Below are 19,815 nucleotides of genomic sequence, written 5' to 3' on the forward strand. Positions count from 1 at the left end.
TTTTTTTTTTTTAGGGCCACACCTGCGGCATATGGAGGTTCCCAGGCTAGGGGTCTCATCAGAGCTGTAGCCATCGGCCTACACCACAGCCACAGCAATGTCTGTGACCGTGATCTGAGCCGTGTCTGTGACCTACACCACAGTTCATGGCAATGCTGGATCCTTAACCCACTGAGCAAGGCCAGGGAGCGAACCCACAACCTCATGGTTCCTAGTTGGATTCGTTTCCGCTTCGCCACAACAGGAACTCTTATATTCCAATATTAAGCATTCTATGTCATTAAATCAAAATGTATTCTAAAGATAAATGCAATATGCTTTGTACAAACAGGCACAATACAAGCAATTGTATTTTTTAAAACTTTTTAAAATTGATATCCTATCAAAGTGTCTATAAGGCTGCCAAATTAGCATATTGGAGCTTGAAGATCAAAAACTATTATCTCGTTCTTTAACCATCTATGTATCAGCCCACACAATATAAAATATACTCCAGGGACTTCAATTAAAATAAGTTCTATGGCATTCTATGACCGTAAATGCTGACATTTTTCTCCCAGGAGACATTCAATTTCTGTTGTCCAAATTCATTCATAAGTGATGGTCTGACTTTTTCTAAGCAAAATAAAAAATTTATGAGAGCAATCACTCACACCGTAGTGCACCACTACTTAATTTACAGACAACCGTGCTTCAGAGAAACCCTGGTGGGCTCTTCCACACACAGGTTACCATACACCCCTAGCAGACAAAGCCATTTTTGTGTTATCAGCGTCTTTGGTTTACTCATTAGTAACCTCAACAGAGAATAAAGAGCAGTCTTAAAGCTCAGGGTAAAACCTATAAACTGGGAGATTTGAAGTACAGGGTTCTCTTGTGGGAAATATTCATTAGGATTGCAGATGCTACGTGATCTACATGTGCCATCAGCATCCACTGTAAATAAGTTAGAAACCCCTTTGCTTCTTATTCCATCTGGCTGTGAAGGCTTTAAAAAGTAGTGTTTAATTACTCACATGCCAGAGTTCCCCAAATTAAGTTAACTCAAATTTTCAACCCATACCCCCAAAGAAGCACATTATCAGAGAGCCTTGGTCCACGGTTGAGAGGGCTGACATTTTCCACTACCTGTCAGAATGAGTTCTTCTCAGCCCTGGATTTTAGCAAAGGAGAAAAAGAAGTTAACTTGCTTCTCACCAGGAAGCTTGGGTGATTGGGCGCTTCACTAACACCAGCCATTCTTACCAACAACCATGCACCTAGGCCAATGGCTTCCACCTAGTCTGCTCATTAGACTCAACTAAAGGGTTATTTTCACAACGTGGTGCTCAGGCCTGGTACCGAAGCAATTCAACATGCATCTGAGTGTGGGATCCAGGCACCAGTGTTCTTTCAAAGTCGGCACAGTGATTTTAATCTTCAGCCAAATTGAAAACCACTGCTCTAAAGCAGCAATTTTGAATCAGGGGCAGTTTTGCCTGCTCCCTCCCCTGGGAACATGTGGCAGCGTCTGGAGATATTTCTAATGACCACAACCGGGGGTTGCTTATGGTTAGAGCCTGGGATGCTATTACATCTCCCAACATGCACGAGATAACACCTCACATCAAGGAATGATCTGGTCCCAAGGGCCACTATGGAGTAATCCTGCTCTAGAGAAAAAGTTGGTGAGACAAACAGCCTGCTCTTTCTATGCTAGGTTTCACTCTCGCAAAAGACAAGTAGCAAGAAGCAGCTTTCAGGAGATAGACTTACAACCCTGAACCCCATCTAGCAAGACCACAGGTAGTTCTAAATGGATCTTGTCTAACACAGATTAACTTCCTCATGTGTGTTCTCACTGGGAAGGGCAATGTTGAAGGGGACACAAAGCATGTCCACAGGCATATGCACTACGATGGGAAAGTACCTTAGACCCACCAAGATAACTAGCAAACTTTTTTTAGAAGGAAGATAATAATGTTTCTCCTTCTATTTATCTCTTTCTCAGTTGCTAGTAACTAGCTATCTGTGCCTCCAGAAATTTTTTTTTTAAAAAAAGTATTTTTATTACTTTTTCATCTGGATTCACAGTGTCCAATGGGCAAGGACCTCTAATCATTAGAATAATCTGTCTGGAAGGTCAACAACAAACAGAGCTATTGCTAGAAACTGATTCATCCACAACATCCTGATCTGGGCTAAAGAATTGTCTGTTACAAAGCAAAGATATGCCAGCTGGTATCCAGAGGAAAAACTCCTTGACTGCACTGCAGAAGCTAACACTTTCACCTAAAAAAGTTAAGTCCATCTTGGATTTCGATGAAATCCAATGAAATTGGGTAAGTGAATCCTTCATTCTCAACAGTTAAGGCCAACGGTCTGTGTACATTTGTAGCTAGAAGTGGCCATCAATTACTTAATTTATAAATCTAGAATACAGCAAATAACTTGGATGAAAACACAAATGCCTTAACGTCCAGATGTGATAAGAGCTGAACCCACTTCCTCTTTGCAAATGCAACTCTACAAATGGAAAATATTTAAGTAACTTCAAAAGTAAATACATTTATGAGCATTTTGTTCAATCATGAGGGTTTTTTTTTTCCATTTGTTTTGTCTTCTGTTGTTTTTTAGTCAGCTACTAGTTTAAAAATGATTATATAAATACAGGTATTTTTAAGAGAGAAAAATATCCAAAATTCTTTGCACCCAGTTGGAAGTTAAGCCAACTGTCTCAAGCAAAGGACACTCTTGGATATCAAGTTCATCAACTACTTTGTCCATGTAGTTTGTAACAGAAAGCACAAGAAGATTTAACAGATGCTCAAGGCACAGCCAACTAAAGCAACAACTGTTTTCACTGATGTTCCCTCAGTGTGTACATGTGCGTCTTTTGGGACAGAATGTATAATCTTACCAACAAGCCAATATCCCATCAACATAAATTTCACCTCTGTTTCATTCTGCCATAATGCTGACACTCTTCCGACCTCCTTTTACCTGTTTTGTGCTCTTGCAAAAACATTCAAGTGCTCATCCAAAACACTCACCTCTCACACCAAGTGCCCCCACAGAAGGACTCTGTAAATGACTAAGCCAATCTGTAATTTGGGATTTACCCCGCTGCTGGTTCCTAGCTGTTTATAAGCCAATAATAATTCAACCAAAGTGTGTGGGGATTTAAAAATAAGAAAAAAAAATCATGTCTTACCATCCATATCAAAAATTAATTTGTAACAGCAGGATAAATACAAGCTACCGATGCTCAAGTTTATAGGCTGATGATCCATAAATATCTCCTCGCGCCTCCTCATTTTCCAATTAATTATTGAAATAAAAATGCAATGCAAATTTACTACAAATATACTTCGGTGAGGATATCAACTGTCAGAAGATCTGTCACTTAAGAATGAGAAAATTTGAAGTAAATCCAATTAGACTACATGTCATTCTAAATAAAGCATTTATGTTACATCAAATTTTTAACTAAATTTTAAATGTTTTTTAAAATTTCCTGACCATGAAATTTATCGCTGAACCCAAGCAATGAGATTCCACAATGAAATATCATTATCTAGAGGTAGACCTTATTTTATACAAAGCATTGCTTTAAAACTGTACCTAAAATCCTTTCTTGTAAGTTATATCAAACATTGATTAGAGTTCTTTATTTAAAAGCCCTCTTGTAAAGAGAAGAATTGTTTTGTGAGTGAACCACCTGCCCCTAAGTATTTTTTTTTTGGTTCAAGATAGAAAGTTTCCTCAAAATAGCACATACATTTTCTTCTCATGCTCACTAAAATGTAATCAAGAAATGGAAAAGCCATTAACTTTACCTTCCTGTTAACCCATTACCCTCTGAACACAAGTTTCCTGGCAGATGGCACATCTTGTGATAGCAACACAACCAAACATTTTTTTAAATGACAGCCAGACACAGCAAGCAGGACAGCATCTCAGGCTCTTATGGAAAGAGTGAGGGAGGGCTCAGTCAACAAAGTAAAAGCCTCCCCCACCTCCACCAGCCAGGAAACCTTAAAGCAACAGGTGAACTGGCTTCTCCCAGCTTCTACCTCCAGGCACACAAAACCAAGAAAGCAACAGCACCCTATCTTTCCCACTCTTTCTGGTTCCATCTGCACATAAAAGAACATTGAATGCATTAGAAGCCAAGCTTCAGGAGTCAATTTTCAGCCCTATGAGAAAAGGATTAAGATGAAATGGAATCCAACAGGCAAATCCTCAAGTACAATATTGAAAATTTACCCCTTCATGTCACTGCTAAAATTGGCAGCCTCCACCACCACTCAGAGCTGACTGCACACAGACTCTGGGGCAGCTTTCAAATAAAGCAGAAAACTTCAGATATTTCAGATGCAAAAACCCCACTTCATAAAAGCAATCATTTTTATTTTAACTCAGCTACAGGGAACATCAAATAATTTTGAGGTTTTTTTTTTTTTCAAGAAACATTTTTCTTCTCCCTCTCTCGCGTTCAAAGTGGCTTCAGAACCAAGATGCAGAAAATTAAACTTCTTCCAAAAGGTTTAGAATTGGGCTTAGAGCTGCCTTAGCAAATGCAGTGGATGTTACACTTTGGAAACCCAAGACATATCCAAACACATCTGTATGTTTTAAAGGGGAACATTTAAACAACCAAAAAGATGACTCACCATGTGAAAGAGCATGCTATTCCAAATTGGTTTAAAGGAGTTTGGTGACAGGGTTGAGTGAGTTTTGAGTGAGTAGGGAAGGAAATCATTTGATACATTCCAGATACAAAGGAAAGTCACAGATTCATGCAAAGGCCCCCAAAACAAGAAAACATCCTCAAGGTAAAGTAAGGCATATGTAGGCATATTTAGAGGCATTCACGCAACAGCATCAAACCTGTTTAAGGATATCCTAGTTCATTTTTTATGTTACTGTTTTTTCATAATAAATATTCAGTTCTTCCTGTACATAAACTGTTGACAGGATTCAGAAACCTTTGATCACCTGTTTCAAGACAGCCCTGTAGGAAACTGCACACAACCAGGAAAAGGTTCGAGAATGAGGAATCTTAGATTGGTTCTACTTTGATCTTCAATACCCACAAACCTCACCCTGACTACTCAGGGGGCCAGGAATTACTGATCCTCTCTTTCTCTGCCCCTCCTCCTCAATCCTCTCCAGGCTACCTGACTGGTAACTGTATAGACTGGAACAAATGAGGGGGAGAAACACACATCATGATTTGGGGGACAAATGTGTGTTCCTCTCCCCAACCCACCTCCACACCAGCACCTGCACTTTCTAATGTGGCTGGAAAGCCCCCTTCATCATTCGCAACTCTCCATGGAGCTGCCCAGGCAAAACAGTGCCCTAGCACGTACTGACCCACCGTTCATGCCACTGTAGACATTCCGGTGATGGGGTGACACATCCTCTTGCGCCTGCCTTCGAAGGGTGCCCTCCCTGCTGCCTCCGCCGCTGCCGCCGCCACCTCCGCCCACGTGTTTGTGATCCGGGCTTCCCCCATAATGCTGTTTGAGGTGCTCCGGGCTGGTGCCCCTGGCTCTGGGTAGATGCTCCAGGCTTCCACCGAGGGCGTGTTTCTGAAGATGCTCAGGGCTCCCTCCGCTATGCCTGGCATGCTCGGGGCTGCCTCCGGGCCTGTGCTTCTGGAAGTGCTCGGGGCTCCCACTTAGCACGTGCTTCGGCAGGGTTTCAGGGCTGCTCCCCGCGTGGGGATGCCTTTGCTGTTCCGGGCTGCCCTTGCACAAGGGTTTGTGGTGCTCGGGGCTGGGTCCTTTGAGTGCTTTGGGGTGATCTGGGGTCCCTGGGGCCCGGGGTTTCTGCAGATGCTCGGGGCTGGTGCTCCTGTGCTTAGAGTGCTCCGGGCTGCCCTCGCCCCGGGGTTTCTGCAGGTGCTCAGGGCTGCCTCCGCTGGCATGGTGTTTGTGATCGGGGCTGTCGGTGCTGCCCGTGCTGGAGGTGCTGCTGCCATCGCCCACATCCCGCACATAGGGCGCCGAAGTGGCAGTGAGCTGGCACAGGCTGGCCTGGCTATCGATGGAGCAGCGGCTGCCCGCGCAGCCCGCACCCTTCTCCTCATCCAGCAGCACACACAGCTCCTTGAGCTCCATGTTCTCCTTCACCACTTCCTCCTGCTTCACCTCCAGCTCCTTCAGCTTCTGCAAATATAAGGCCACTTCCTTGTGCATCACCCCAGCCGTGTAGCGGCCCAGTCTCTGCCACTCCCGAGACACCCTCTTGCCCTTCTGCCGGTCATCATCCAGGAAACAGCAGAGGTCCCTCAGTTCCTGGTTGTCCTCCTGGAGTTTCTGGTTAATATCCTGAAAAGAGACACCCAGCTATTTAAGTGAGGTTCCCACAGGAGGTAGCAACAGGCTCAGACTACTTGGGAGCCAGGGAGCCCAGAACCTGTCAATTCTCTGTGATGTCAGGAAGCCAGAAGGTGAGAGGAAACTAAAGATGGGTAGCTATCCATAAAAATAAAAAATAATGGGTATTGATTATGCTCCCTGCCCAATGCTTTGCTTGCATTATCTCATCTACTTCTCACCACTCAGGGGATAATGATTACTACGGTTCTTTGAAAGAAGGGAAAAACTGGACCTCGAAAAGCTTCACTTGTTGCAGGTCATCTCATCAGTTTAGGGAGCAGCCAGTTCATTAACAGGAAATCAGTGAGAAACAAGGCTCCCTAAAAAGAATCTGAAAAAGAATGGATATGTGTATGTGTATAACTGAATCACTTTGTTGTACAAAAGAAATTATCATAACATTGTAAAGCAACTACACTTCAATAAAACTTTAAAAAAACAAATAAGCAAGGCTCCCTGCCCTGCCTTCAAGGAAGGCAGCTTGTGACCCATGAAAGGCTTAAAAACTCTAAGGCAACAAGCCTTTCATCAGTGAAAACAACAAGCAATGCCTCAGTGTTCAGTCCATGACATGGGGTGAGTAGCCCCAATACCCGACTAGGGACCAGCACAACTGCCCTCTGGTGGAGTTTCAACCCTGCACATCCAACCCCTACTTGCCATCCCCCCTGCACATCTCCTAGGCATCTCACCCAAACTCCTCAACACTGAGCTCTTATGTGATATTCAAACTCCCCTCCTCAGATCGTACCTCTCAGCCAATGCCACCTCCACCCATCCTGTTGCTCTTCATAAGAACCTGCGGTTATGCCTGGCACCTCCTTCTCCCTCACCTCCCACTTCCAAGCCAAACACATCTCCTGAATATTACCTCTGAAATTTACCTTGTCACTATCATGCTTAAAACTCTCTCTAAAGGGTTTCACTGTCCTTAAGATGAAGTGTAAATTATTTATGTCTCACAAGGCCCCCAATCCCCTTAATGAGACGACTTCTCCAAAATGAATGGTGATTTCTTCACAAATATTTAGTAAACACCTATTACATGTTGGCTACCAGTCCAGGGACTAGGGATAGACCAGTTGACACAGCAAAGACCTTGACATTCTATGGCTTTCATTCTGGAGGGAAATACTTGCCAAAAATACAAGTATAGAACATAATGTCTATTTTTCTTCTTTTTTTTTTTTTTTTTTTTTGCCATGCCTGGGCATGTGGACATTCCCAAGCCAAGATTTTAAACCGGAGCCACAGCAGTGACAACACTGAATCCTTAACTGCTAGGCTACCAAGGAACTCCTAAAAGTTACTATCTTTTAATGGAAGACACCTCTGAGAAGAAGGAACACATTTGAGCAAAGAGGGTGAAATCAAGGAGCAAACATTTGCTGAAAGATGATTTCAGGCAGAGAGGAAGGCAGGTATCAAAGCCCCAAGACAAATGTGGCTTGAGCTGCATCAAGGACCATGGGCCTAAAGTCCAGAGAATAAGCAGCGGGGTGGGGGAGCAGATCTGGGAAGGTCTGGAAGGTGAGGTCCAAGTGGGTAGGTATCAGGGCTGGGTAATGCTGGCCTCATCAGCCACAGGAAAGGCTTTGGATTGTTGGCAAGCTGAGGATAGAGGACTGATATGATGCGGTTCATTCTGTAAAGAATAATCATCATTCAGCGCAGAAAACAGGCTACTGAGGGGGAAATGGGGGTAGATGAAAGAGGGGGAGACAGCATAAGATGGAAACTGGAAGACAAGCTAGGGGGCTCCAAGGTGAGTCCAGGCAGAGGGAGATGATGGTGGCTGGCACCCACAGCAGCTGGTGACAAGGAAAAACATCCCTCCCTATCAGGCATTGAGCCTCGCCCATCCTGGCCTTGTCTCAGGGCCTATGGGACAAGCTCTTCACCCCTTTTACTTGGAATGCTTCCCCCAGCCTTCTACACAACCTTTGGGTCTCACTTTATGGCGCTTGTCAATAGAAGCTGTCCATGACCACTAATCTACGACAGGTCCCTTTCTGTGCTCCACCAGAACCCCTGCAGCTTCCCCTCTGTTGCATTTATTACAATTTCTAATCACACATGGTACAGTGTGACTAGTAGACAAGTCTCCATCATCATTTGACCAGAGTGATGAAATAAAGACTTATCTATTCTGTTCACCTCTGTGTCTCCAGAACACAGTACCCCCAATGGAAATACCTGAAACCAAGAAATTCAGAATTAAGTGTGAAATCCCCACTTACTCTCCATTCACACATCTAGTAAAGGGGGTTAACTGGTGACTGAAGCTCCACAGTTTGATGTGGGTGAAAAGGGGGACAGCAAAGGGGCAGCTACCTAAAATTTCCTCTGGTTCACAGAGCCTGAAAACCTCTGGTTTTGTGACTGTCATCACAGAAGTGCTCAGAGAGGGGACTTGATTCCCTCGAACTCAGGTGGATTCTAACACTTCCCCCTGACATTAACTAGAAAACATCTGCCAACCATGCCTGGCACCTCCTCGTAGTCATGCAGCTGATGGGGGTGACTTTCAAGGCCTGAGGAGGAAGAGAATCTGTGCGGCTTAGTTTTCAACACAATTGGAACTCCTGGCATTACCAACAATTGTATCCTTGTGTCCATTGTCCATCTAGTCCTTCTGCTTCTCACTGCCACTCTCTGACCCTGGGCCTGGCTGTTTCCAAAAGCCCTCCCCCACCACCCCACCACCCCCAGCCTCCCTGCCTTGGTCTGCCCCAGCCCCTAACTTCCCTCGCTCACTCCCATCCAAGCTCTCTCTGGCCAGATCAACCTTCAAAAACTCTCCCTGCAGGTGATGCCTCTCCTGTCCATCAACCCTATCACCTGCCCTTTGCCAGGAAAAATGAATAAACCCTTGGGCCAGGCCTGAAAGGCTTTCTCCTGCCTTTTCACCTTTAGCTCCCTCTGAGCCAGCTTATTGTGAACCCTGATTAGGCTAAGTTTCCAACAAAAAAATAAAAATAATTGTTTTCTCCGATATATGAACTGACCTAAGAGGAGACATTCCTCTGATAAGACTTCACCAGTCCTAGGACAGCACTTGGGGTGCAGCAGTGCCAGACTTGAATGAATGAATGAAGTAACTTTCCCACTCACTGTTCAATGCCTGTAAGACACACTCCCTACAGCACTCGTTGGGCATAATTCTTTTTCTTTTCTAATGTAGTCATCTTGGCTTCTGGAGGGCAGAGTCCATTCCAAAGTCTTTCTTTGCACATCTGACACACCTGACTTGGTGCACGGCATACAGTGAATACGTAATATGTGCTTATGGACTGACCAGCCCTTTAAAGCCCTAGGCCTGTGGTCAAAACAGCTCTAGCTACTAAGAAAAGATCTCTTATTACTGTTTTCAGCAAGCCCCCGCTATGTTGGAGTCTATAGTAACAAGAGAATAAATTATCCCTTGACACTGGTGCTTTATGGGAAATCAGAAGCTGTGGATATTCTGAGAAAATAAAGCTCAGTAAAATTAATCTTTCTCAGCTTCAAAAAGTATTCCACATTTAGCTTAATCCTGGCATTGCATAGAAAGTTCAAATCATGGTCTTCTTCACCTAACTGAATTTCCATCTGAAAATATTTTCCTTTGTCTATCCTACTATTCCTGTCTTCTCCAGTACTGGGAAGTAAATAGGGCTTGTGCCACCATAGGCTTCAAGGAGTTAATGCCCTAAATGAGTGAAATGTATACAGTTGACCCTTGAACAAGCTGGGTTAGGGATGCTGACCCTTGGTGAAACTGAAAAGCTGTATAACTTCTAGTCAGTTCTCCATACACCAGATCCAAGATTCAACCAATGGCAGATCATGTAGCACTGTACTATTTACTATTGAAAATATTCCTGTAGAAGTTCCAACCTGTGTGGTACAAGTGTCAGCTGTACTTCTCAGAATTGAGAAGTTGGGGGAAAAGAGGGCAGGCATTGGCCCGTTTAGTTTTATTACAGTTCCTTTTCCCCATTATTATTCTTGCAAATATTATTTACTCTCCAATTTTGAGCTATCTCCTTTGCCTTCTAATGAACAGCTAAGCAACCAGCTTGATAATAATCTTGCAATCTAGCTTCTTAAAATCTGTCACTTTAAGTCTTTGGCTTTCCTCTTCAAAACAATAAGTGCCCTTTTAATATTGCCACAGGTCACCAGATGCTATCATCTGTCTAAAGTGGGATTTTAAAAGATTAAATGCATAATCACCTGAAATTCATGTCATCCTAAATTTTATACAGGAGACTCTCAAGTACCATCACTGTGGTTAAAGGATTGTTTTAATTAGTTATTTTTCCATCATTGCAGGGTGGCGAATTGGTGTGTTGGGGAGCAAGGAGGAAAATTAATGTGCTGCAAATGACAAATCTATAGAGAACCAACTGCCCCTAATCCCCCACTAAAACTCCAGACCAGAGCAGTCACAGTGTTGGGATATGCTCAAAAGGGCATGAATGTGATTTTCAGGAATCCATCCCTTTCCACACCAGCACTTAAAGTGGAATCTCCTTTCTCCACCCCTTTTAGCACGACACATTCTAACCACAGAAGGTCAACTAGCCAAAAAAAATGAAAGTCAGATTATTTGGAACATTTTTATCTGGGTGACCTTAAGAAAGCTATTTAACCTCACTATGAACTTCATCTATGTATCATTTAATCTTTATCAAACTTCATGCAGAAATAATATCCCCATTTAGCAGATCGGAAAATCAGAGGCTCAAAAAGGTTAGTTATCTGCCCAAGCTATTCAAATTGTCAAACTCCCGCACTTTTATCTTCTCATTGTCCCACCGCCTCACCCTGCACTACATCCTAGGTGCTTCTTTCTCTTTTCTTTTTTTTTTTTTGGGGGGGGGAGTTCTTTTTAGGGCTGCACCTGTGGCATATGGACATCCCTGGGCTAGGGTTAGGGGTTGTATTGGAGCTGCAGCTGACAGTCTACACCACAGTCACAGCAGCACCAGATCCAAGCTGCATCTGTGACCTATGCTACAGCTCATGGCAATCCACTGAGAGAGGCCAGAGATCAAACCCAAATCCTCATGGATACTAGCTGGGTTCTTAACCTGTGAGCCACAGTGGGAACTCCCTAAATGCTGAAATACAAACAAGTCCCTCAGTGCTTGGACAGAGTCACAGGCCCCTCAACAGAAGAGAATTGATGTTCCCATCCACCGCTGTCTACAGCCACGGTACCACTTAGTAGCCTTGAAAATATTTAGATGTAATTTCAAAGGCAGCTCACAGCAGGGGGCCAGACAAAGAAATATGCTATGGCCTTAATTACCATAAATTTAGAGTCTCCAACCAAGAGTTCCAAATTATGAGGCCAAAAGAAATTCCCTTTCTTCTAGTTAAACCAAAATAAATAACAAACATATTATCATTTATTCAGTGAACCACATTTATGGATCACTCTGGTGTCCAGGGAAGCTCTGAGCCAGATGATGAGAAGAAAGCCTGGCCCTTTGACAGGGTGGGTTAGAGGCCTCGAAGGTGCCACCCCACCGTGTGGCCGCCCCAGGATGATGGCAATGGGGAGTAGAAGCTGCATCAGAAAGTAATCCACTTCCATCGTTTCTGAACTTGATAAGGAAGAGAACTAGAAAGTCTTTTAATGCAAGGTCATGACTATAGACCACAGGGAAACTCTCCTACTTTAAGTGTAACTGCTCTTAACCGGCCTAATAGGTATTTCTCTAAATGAAATTACTGGAAAGAAGACCAGGTTCCCCCACCACCACTGTCACCATCAATCCACACAACTGAAAGGGACATCCGAGCACTTCTAAGCTTTTATGTCAATGCTCCATACTATCAAAAGCTCTAGGAAATTAATTATTTAATCACAAACTCTTCCAAGTCATATTGTAGTTCAAACCATGGAAGAAGATTAAATTGGACAGTTACCAACTATACTTGTGTCCAACTTTACCTAAGAAAGCCAGATCTGGGAGATGCAAGACTATACATATACTTATGCATTGCTTTTCTTTTCTTTTTCTTTTTTTTTTTTTTTTTTTGTCTTTCTGCCTTTTCTAGGGCCGCTCCTGCGGCATATGGAGGTTCCCAGGCTAGGGGTCTAATCGGAGCTGTAGCCACCAGCCTACACCAGAGCCACAGCAACGCGGAATCCAAGCCACGTCTGCGACCTACACCACAGCTCAGGGCAATGCCGAATCGTTTAACCCACGGAGCGAGGCCAGGGATTGAACCCTCAACCTCATGGTTCCTACTCGGATTCGTTAACCACTGCACCACAACGGGAACTCCAACTTATGCATTGTCTTCTGATGGCAATAACTACCATTTTTTTGTAGTCAAGTCCGGAATTAAACCTTCCCCTACACTGTCATAATTTATTGTCACAACACCCTAGGAAATGGTTATCATTTGCATTTTATTGATGAGTAAAATGAGGCTCTGCAAAATTAATTACCCAAGCTCACCCTTTTGGCAAATGAGGATTCTAGATGCAAACCATCTCTGAGATGATCTCCTCACTACACTGGCCTGATTCTTAATTCCCCAAGAGTCTGGTACTTAATAAATACCCCATTAGTAACAAATTAAACCAAAGGAGAGAGTAAGCCTTGGGATTTTTTGACTGTGAGATCTTCCTAACTGTACCCACTCCAAGGACTATATAACAGAGCCTCCTGGGAGGATCATCTCCACCTGGACTGCCACCCAGGTAAGCATCTGGCGTTCTGCTCCTCCCACTCCTCTTTGCCCCAGAATCCCAGAGCAGGAACGCTGAGGCAATTAAGAAAGTGTCCAACAGCTTGAGAGGTGGAGTGGGAGTGGAAAGGGGACAAGAACGGGATGTGCCTGCGGGAATTTGCTCCCTGAGGTCCCTGCAGTGATTTCGTTTGTGTCTGGCTTCCTATAAACAAAAGAAGAACAATGAGAGGAAGGAATACCAGGAGGCGGCAGCGCAAGCAGTGAGGAGAGGAAGTTTGTGGTACACTCAGGCAGGGCGGTTCCCCGCCACCCATCTGCTGCAGCCAGCCCTGCTAGCACACTGCTGGCACACTCAGAATGCTCCAAGGAGAAAATAAAGTTGCTGGGGGCTTAGGGTTTTATTGGTTTTTTTCTTTCGTTCTTTTCTTTCTCCTAATAGCAAAGACGGAGGCTGGCTCAAAAGAAAAGCATCACTGGCTGACCCCTTCAAAACCCTGCCCTTCCTAGCAAGCTAGATGAAACTATAATCAAACTGGGGGTAAATGAGACAGTCAGGCAACCCCAGATGACGCCAGCAGAACTCGAGGAGAAGCATGGAAGCAGGTAGAAAACAGAATGTTATGGCAGAGGTAAGATCCTCTGCACCACGTGATACTACCCAGCTCCGAGGGTGGCGCCGCGGCTTCTCCCTGGGCGCCCTGCCAGCACTGGCGCCCTCTCCTTACCCTCTGCCCCATGGAGAAGTCTTGGCGCCAGTGCAGCCATATCCCCATCCCCAAGGGCGAAGTAGCCCTGGACTCGATCCTTCGCTTGCTTTTTCTCCCCTGCTTAGCTGTAACCCGGCTCCCCAAAGCACTGATTTTCCAGGCTTCCTGGGAAATTAAATGTTCTGCTTGCCCTTCGCTCCCCTCCCAGTCTTGGCTCCCACTCCTCCGGCCACCGAGGGCCACCAAGCTCGACGCTGGTGCGCCCCATATGGGGGAGAAAAGGAAACCAAACGTCTCCAAAGTTTGGAAAAGTTTCCAATGGCCTGGGGAAAGGAGAGCATGGGATGCTGACAAGGAGAATGGGAAGAATCACCTGTTGATGGAAGGAGGGAAAGTTTGGCCCCACCTCCCAGGGGCGCCCGGCTCCCCGCCCAGCCGAGCCTGGCTCTCACCTTGAGCCCGCGGATCTCGCCGAGGTGCAGCTGCAGGCGGCGATTCACCTCGCGGATGAGGTTGCTGTGGTCCAGCATCGCGCTCACCTTCTCGGCCTCTGCGCGCCGCAGGCAGCGGATCAGCTCCTCCTTGCTCCACTGCAGCAGCTCCTCGTCCGACACTTTGGATAGGTCCTCCACGGCGGCGGCCGCAGACTGGCCGGCAGAGGTTGGGGGACAACTTTCCGCCGCCGCCGCCGATGCACCTCCTGCCGCCTTCGACATGGTATCCGCACGGTGGCAGGTGCGAGTGGGTGGAAGAGGCGAAGCGACTCCTGAAGACGCTGGAGCTGCGGGGCGGCCTCCGCCCACACCCCTAAGCGCTCCAGCGAGTCAGCTGCACTGCCCGGGGGCCTCTGGGTTGGGGCGGCAGGGGTCGCGCTGGACCGCCATCCTACCTCGCCATTCCCGCGCGCGCGCCCGCGCACCCCCAGGGCCGGGCAGCCATCCGCGCGCTGCGGTGGAGGCGCATCCCAACTCTGCGCAAGTCCATGGTGAGGGGCGCGGGGAAGCGGTCGCCGCGGCGGGAGACCCTCGGGGGCCGCACCCCGGTTCCCCTGCCCTCTCTGCCGCCCTAAATTGAACCTGTCGCCCCCCACACTCTCGCACACACGCACTCAGACAAGCTCACTTTCCTCCCCCCCGCCCAGCTACAGCCCCGGCTTCCCTTCTCTAGCCCCCGCTGGGGCGTGCCGGGCTCCGCGATGCCTCAGGGGCTAATCTAATGCCACCACTAATGCCCAAGGAATCAGCGCGGCCGCCCGGCTGCGCTCCCCCTACTGCCTTCACTGTGCCCGATGCCGCTCCCAGGTTGCTGGGGAAGCCTAGGATTTGCAGCTCCGAGCCGAGGAGGGTGGAGGGTGGGGGTAAAGGCTGGACCGCCAGGAGGAGGAGCCTGGAGCCGGCGCCGCCCGCAGCCGGCCTCACCTCCCACACCCTCTGCACCGGTCGGACGCTGCTGCAGCTCGCCAGCCTACTGGGCTCCCGAGGCGCGCTCCCCGCTGTCCCGCCGGAGAAGGCCGGGGGCGCGGCTCCTTCGGAGCAGGGGCGCGGAAGGAGCGAGAGGGGGAGAAGTAGAAGAAGCTGAGACACTCCAGCTTTGAGAGGCTCGAGCGCGCCACCGTGTGGTACAAGTAGCTCCTTCCGCCCCCTGCACGTGAGGTTCGTCACCCGGCCTGGGAAACAGCTGTGAGCAAAATGATGCCTGGTATATTTGCAGAAAGTAGGGTTCTGGAAAAATGGCTAGGAGGACGCGAAGGTAGTCTTTGTGCTTTGGAGAATGGAAGAAGAGAGGAAGTGTTAGAAACAAGAGGGAAGGCGTTGGGGAAGGAACGTTTAAGAAAATCCTAACACTCTGAAAAGGGGAAAAAGAGGCTTCTGGGCAATACTCTCTAGGGACCATCCAATCCCCCCCCCCGCCCCGCGCCCGTCACCCTAGGCCTTTGTCTTTTCTAAAAACCCACTACTGTGTGAAGAGGCTTAAGCGGAGGTTCTGGATCTTTTATATTTTTATTTGAAAAACATCAAAGCCGAAGGGAAAAATAAAAACCTTCATCTCCTGCTTCCTGAGGCCTGGATTTTAAGGTCAGGCGATCACCTCCCCTCTGAGCAAAGCATGGCCCCTTAGGCAAGTTGAAATGCCAGCCAAGGAGATTTCCACTTTCCTCTGTGCTGCAGGCGGCCCAGTATTACTGCCTCGGCTTTTTATGATGGTGATTTCTGGAAGGGTACTGTGTCCCTGGGTACTATCTTTGGGCTACAAGACTCCCTTCCCCCATCCCCAGTTCTACTCTCAGAGGAAGTGGCATGGAATCTTCTCTGAGCTGAAGACAGGTGTTTTGCTTGAAGAAGTGGGTGCGTTTGGTCCTGTGCATGTCACTTAGGTGAATCCTCTCCAAGATAGAGACAGGGTCAGAAAATTTCAGGGATTTACTCCCAGGGGCCTTCAGAACACCAGGGTGCAGAGGCAATCTTCTCCATCCCATAGGATGAGGATCTAAATCAGAAACCGTTCACCAGCTGGTCAGTGTGTGTCCCTTGGAAAAAGCTGCTCCCAGTTAAGAGACGATGAGTTGGGGAGATACATCTGAGACCTGGCTTCCTAGAGAGCCTGAAAGGTGATGTTGCCCTCTCACCTGGATGGCCTTAAATCAGATGGGTTTCTTCCTGACCAAAGGTCCTGACCTCCCTTTTCTTAGAATATTTACTTTAGAAAACTGTCCATTGTAAAATCTTTCTCTGCTCTGTTGAGCTGTAGATCATCTCCCCGCTTCTTACCAGTTTTACCACCCAGGAATTCTTTTTCAAGGACCCGGAGCCATCCTTTTGAAATGTGATCATCAAGGAAGATGGTACCCTATCTCTCCTTCTTTCTGGGAGGTAGAAGCCCAACTTTAATAAGTGCCAATTTGCAAACACAGATGGCCTCAATGCATTGACCAGCCCCCTCCCTCACAGCTAATGTCCTCTAGTACTGTTGACCCTTGAACAGCAAGAGTTTGAACTCTGGGGATCTGCTTATTCATGGAGTTCAAATGGTCCATCTGCATTTTAGGCAGGAAGAAAGAAGCAAATGAAAAAAGTTCTCCCAGTAATATGACCCAATGAATCTCATTTATATCCTAATAGCCAGGGGCTGCCATCTGACCACCTCCCAGCCTCAAGGGAAGCTAGATACATTTTTTAAGTTAAGCATATTAATACCACAAGTAAAATCAAAGTTGTTTAAATAAGAAAACAGGAGTTCCTTGTGATGCAGTGGGTTAAGGATTTGGCATTGTCTCTGTGGCAGCGTGGGTTCAATGCCCAGTCCAGTGCAGTGGGTTAAGGATCTGGCCTGGCCACCACTATGGTATAGGTCACAGCTGTGGCTCAAATTCGATCCCTGGCCTGGGAACTTTCATATGCCTCAGGTGTGGCCAAAAAAGAAAAAGAAATAAAAGAAATATTTGATAGGCAACTAATACTTTCATGCAAATTTTTCTGATGGACTCTGTATACAGTAAATGGAGGTATCTAAAAACCAGCCATAAAGGACTGTAAATCATTAGGTCTTGATGATTTTATCTCATCTGTATTTTAAACTAACTGATCCATCACAGGTCACCATTGTCCAACTCAAATTCTCACTAGGTCTCACCTGAACATTTTTATGGGTCCCTCTGAATCCAGCATCAACTCTTGAGAATTTGCTTTCCACACAACTGTCCAAGTAGACAAAAAAAGTCAAGTTCAGCTGCTTCACCCCAGGGTAGATTAACTCATTGCTCATCATTCTTCACAAATTCCCTAAATAATTTTGACCGTCTGTGCCATGCAACTTTGCAGTAGCTCCCATGGAGGGGGGTTATCTCCCCTCTCGATGATATTGTGCTTGGCACAGGACTTGCTTTGCTAAAGGAAGGTGGATACACTTGAGAATGTATCCCTTCTGTGGGGAGAATTCCCCCTCCTATCCTTCCATACTCCACAGGGGAAAGAGCTAACCTTGAGGGGGTGGTTGTTCCTTCAGTCTGGGTCCCACCCAGGGCTGCTGCTAAAGATCCACACCCTCACGCATGGCCCACTTCCCATCACACACTCCCCTGCCACCTTTTCCCTTGGACAACTCACACTGGATCCTTCCCTGAGTACCATCTTTTCTAGGCCCCTGGCATCAGCTCATACTTCTCCAGTGAAGGCAGAAGTAGCCTCCTCCATCTCCATAACCTCCAGGGCATACCCCTAGCTCAGCACTTAAGACAGAATATTGAACTATAGATAATTATAGGTAGAGATTCAGACTAAGCCAGCTCAATCCTAGCAGAAATTTTAGCTCCGGCCAGAATTTAACGTTCCATCTTTTCTGTTTTCTCTAAACCCTACAGACTCTCAGGATGCCCTCCAGAACTCTTTGGTGCAATGAGAGATGCTATTGAGGACATTGCTGATTATATCCCACACTCCCTTGAGGTGACACTGCAGTTTCTTGGCAAATTCATTAGTTTCAATCTTACAGAGACTGACTGTGAATTATACAGTTGATGTGTATTCCTCTTTGTACTGGATGTTGAGAAGGCAGATCCAAACTCGTGGCCCATGTTCAGCTCTTTAAACAAGACTTAAGAAATGTAATTTGTTGACTAATTCTGACTTCTATCATTTTTTTACTTTCAAATTTCCTTCTCCAAATTTCCAAATTTATTTTTTACCTACCTCTGTATGTATCTTTGTAAATTACCAGATACACACACATAGAAATGTGTGTGTGTGTGTGTTTGCACAAACGGCAGTAAAGAGAGGGAGGAAGAAAGGAGCAAAAGGAAAAGAGAGGTCTTGTCTTCAATCATCGACCCTATGTTTTCTCATTTACTTTGACTTCTTCTCCTCTGTTAGCCTTTAAACTCCTTTAAGACAAGGCATGCTTCCTACCTCGAGTCCACACTCAATAAGGAAAGGAGGGAGGGAGAGAGCAAAGGAAGGAGCAATCTAGCTAGGGGCTTTTGTTCAGTTTTTTTATCCCCCTGGTTGGGAATGCCTCTTCCTTTTGAAAACATTAATTACTGTGTGGTACATGCTTATTTAGAAGTCAAAGGAGTGCTTTGCAGTTTAGGAAACTACAAAATTTTTTCAAAATTGTTTAAATGTGGGATAATACGGTGCTTTAATGAATTAGTCTCAAATGGCTGCAAAATGCACTCAGGTGACAGGTTTATTCACCAACAATGCCAGAGTAAGTAAGTAATCGCACTGCATGAACAAGGCTGAGGCTTATCTCACTGTACATGTGTTGTGTCAAGTAACAAGCAGCTACCGAAACATCATTTTTTGCTCCACCAAGAACCAGTTTCCCAGGCAACACTTCAAAACTCAATGAAAGTACATTGGATTTCAGCTTTGGTAGGTAATTCTGAGTTTAGATCCAGAGAACATGGGCATTGTGTGGAGCAGGGAAGTAGCTGAGAATCCCAGCTCTGGCAAGGAACCTCACCAGATGTTACTGATGGAGGCCTCCAAAATACATTTCCACTGTAAGCCACTGCGGAAATGTTTTGCCTTGCTCCAGCCCCACAAATGGAATGTTTAGGAGCTTTCTGGTTTTTATTGTATTTTGCTCTGCCAAATCCTATGGCAGAAACTGCCAGAGAAGTGTTGATCTAACAGCCAGAAGCACCCAAGGAAGAGAGGTCTGGCCAGCCTGACCCTCAATGTTGAGATCCCCAGTGTCTTGTGGCTCATGGGAACAGTCGTTTTGTGCCCCCCACACACACCCCCAAACTGGCAGCTGCACTGTGCAGGTGGGGTGAGGTGTGTGTCTCAGGGAAGAAAGTGAAAGCAGAAGGTACTCCAGGAGACCATATTTTCTGTTGTTTGCAAAGAAAATAGGCATACTCATTTTCTATAATCCCTAGACCTTGAATACTATTTCCACTATTGACCTTATTCCTGGCCTCTATTCCACAGATTCTTAACTTTGGTTGCATATAGGAAGAACCCAGAGTGTTTAAAACATGTCAAAGCCTGGACCTCTCCCTAGACATTTCTGATTTAATGAGTCTGGGGTGCAGTGTG

At 46.1% G+C, this 19,815-nt stretch overlaps 1 protein-coding gene across 6 annotated transcripts in view; it reads right to left on the bottom strand.

Moving 5' to 3' along the window:
* CCDC85A (coiled-coil domain containing 85A) overlaps positions 1-15,204 on the bottom strand; it is a 207,924-nt gene extending 192,720 nt beyond the window's left edge. For 5 of the 6 annotated variants that reach the window (XM_047782041.1, XM_047782039.1, XM_047782037.1 and 2 more), the window contains exons 1-2: positions 14,227-14,635; positions 5,366-6,320 (exon numbers count right to left, since the gene is read on the bottom strand). In XM_047782041.1, the coding sequence (XP_047637997.1) occupies positions 5,366-6,320; positions 14,227-14,490 (1,219 nt within the window). In that variant the 5' untranslated portion in view covers positions 14,491-14,635. Of the gene's footprint in view, positions 1-5,365; positions 6,321-14,226 lie in introns of all 6 variants that reach the window. The other variant, XM_047782040.1, reaches the window with a different exon arrangement.
* Positions 15,205-19,815: the final 4,611 nt, after the last annotated feature.

This window comes from Phacochoerus africanus, chromosome 5 (genome assembly GCF_016906955.1).
Source record: "Phacochoerus africanus isolate WHEZ1 chromosome 5, ROS_Pafr_v1, whole genome shotgun sequence".
In the NCBI taxonomy this organism is placed as follows: Eukaryota; Metazoa; Chordata; class Mammalia; order Artiodactyla; family Suidae; genus Phacochoerus; species Phacochoerus africanus.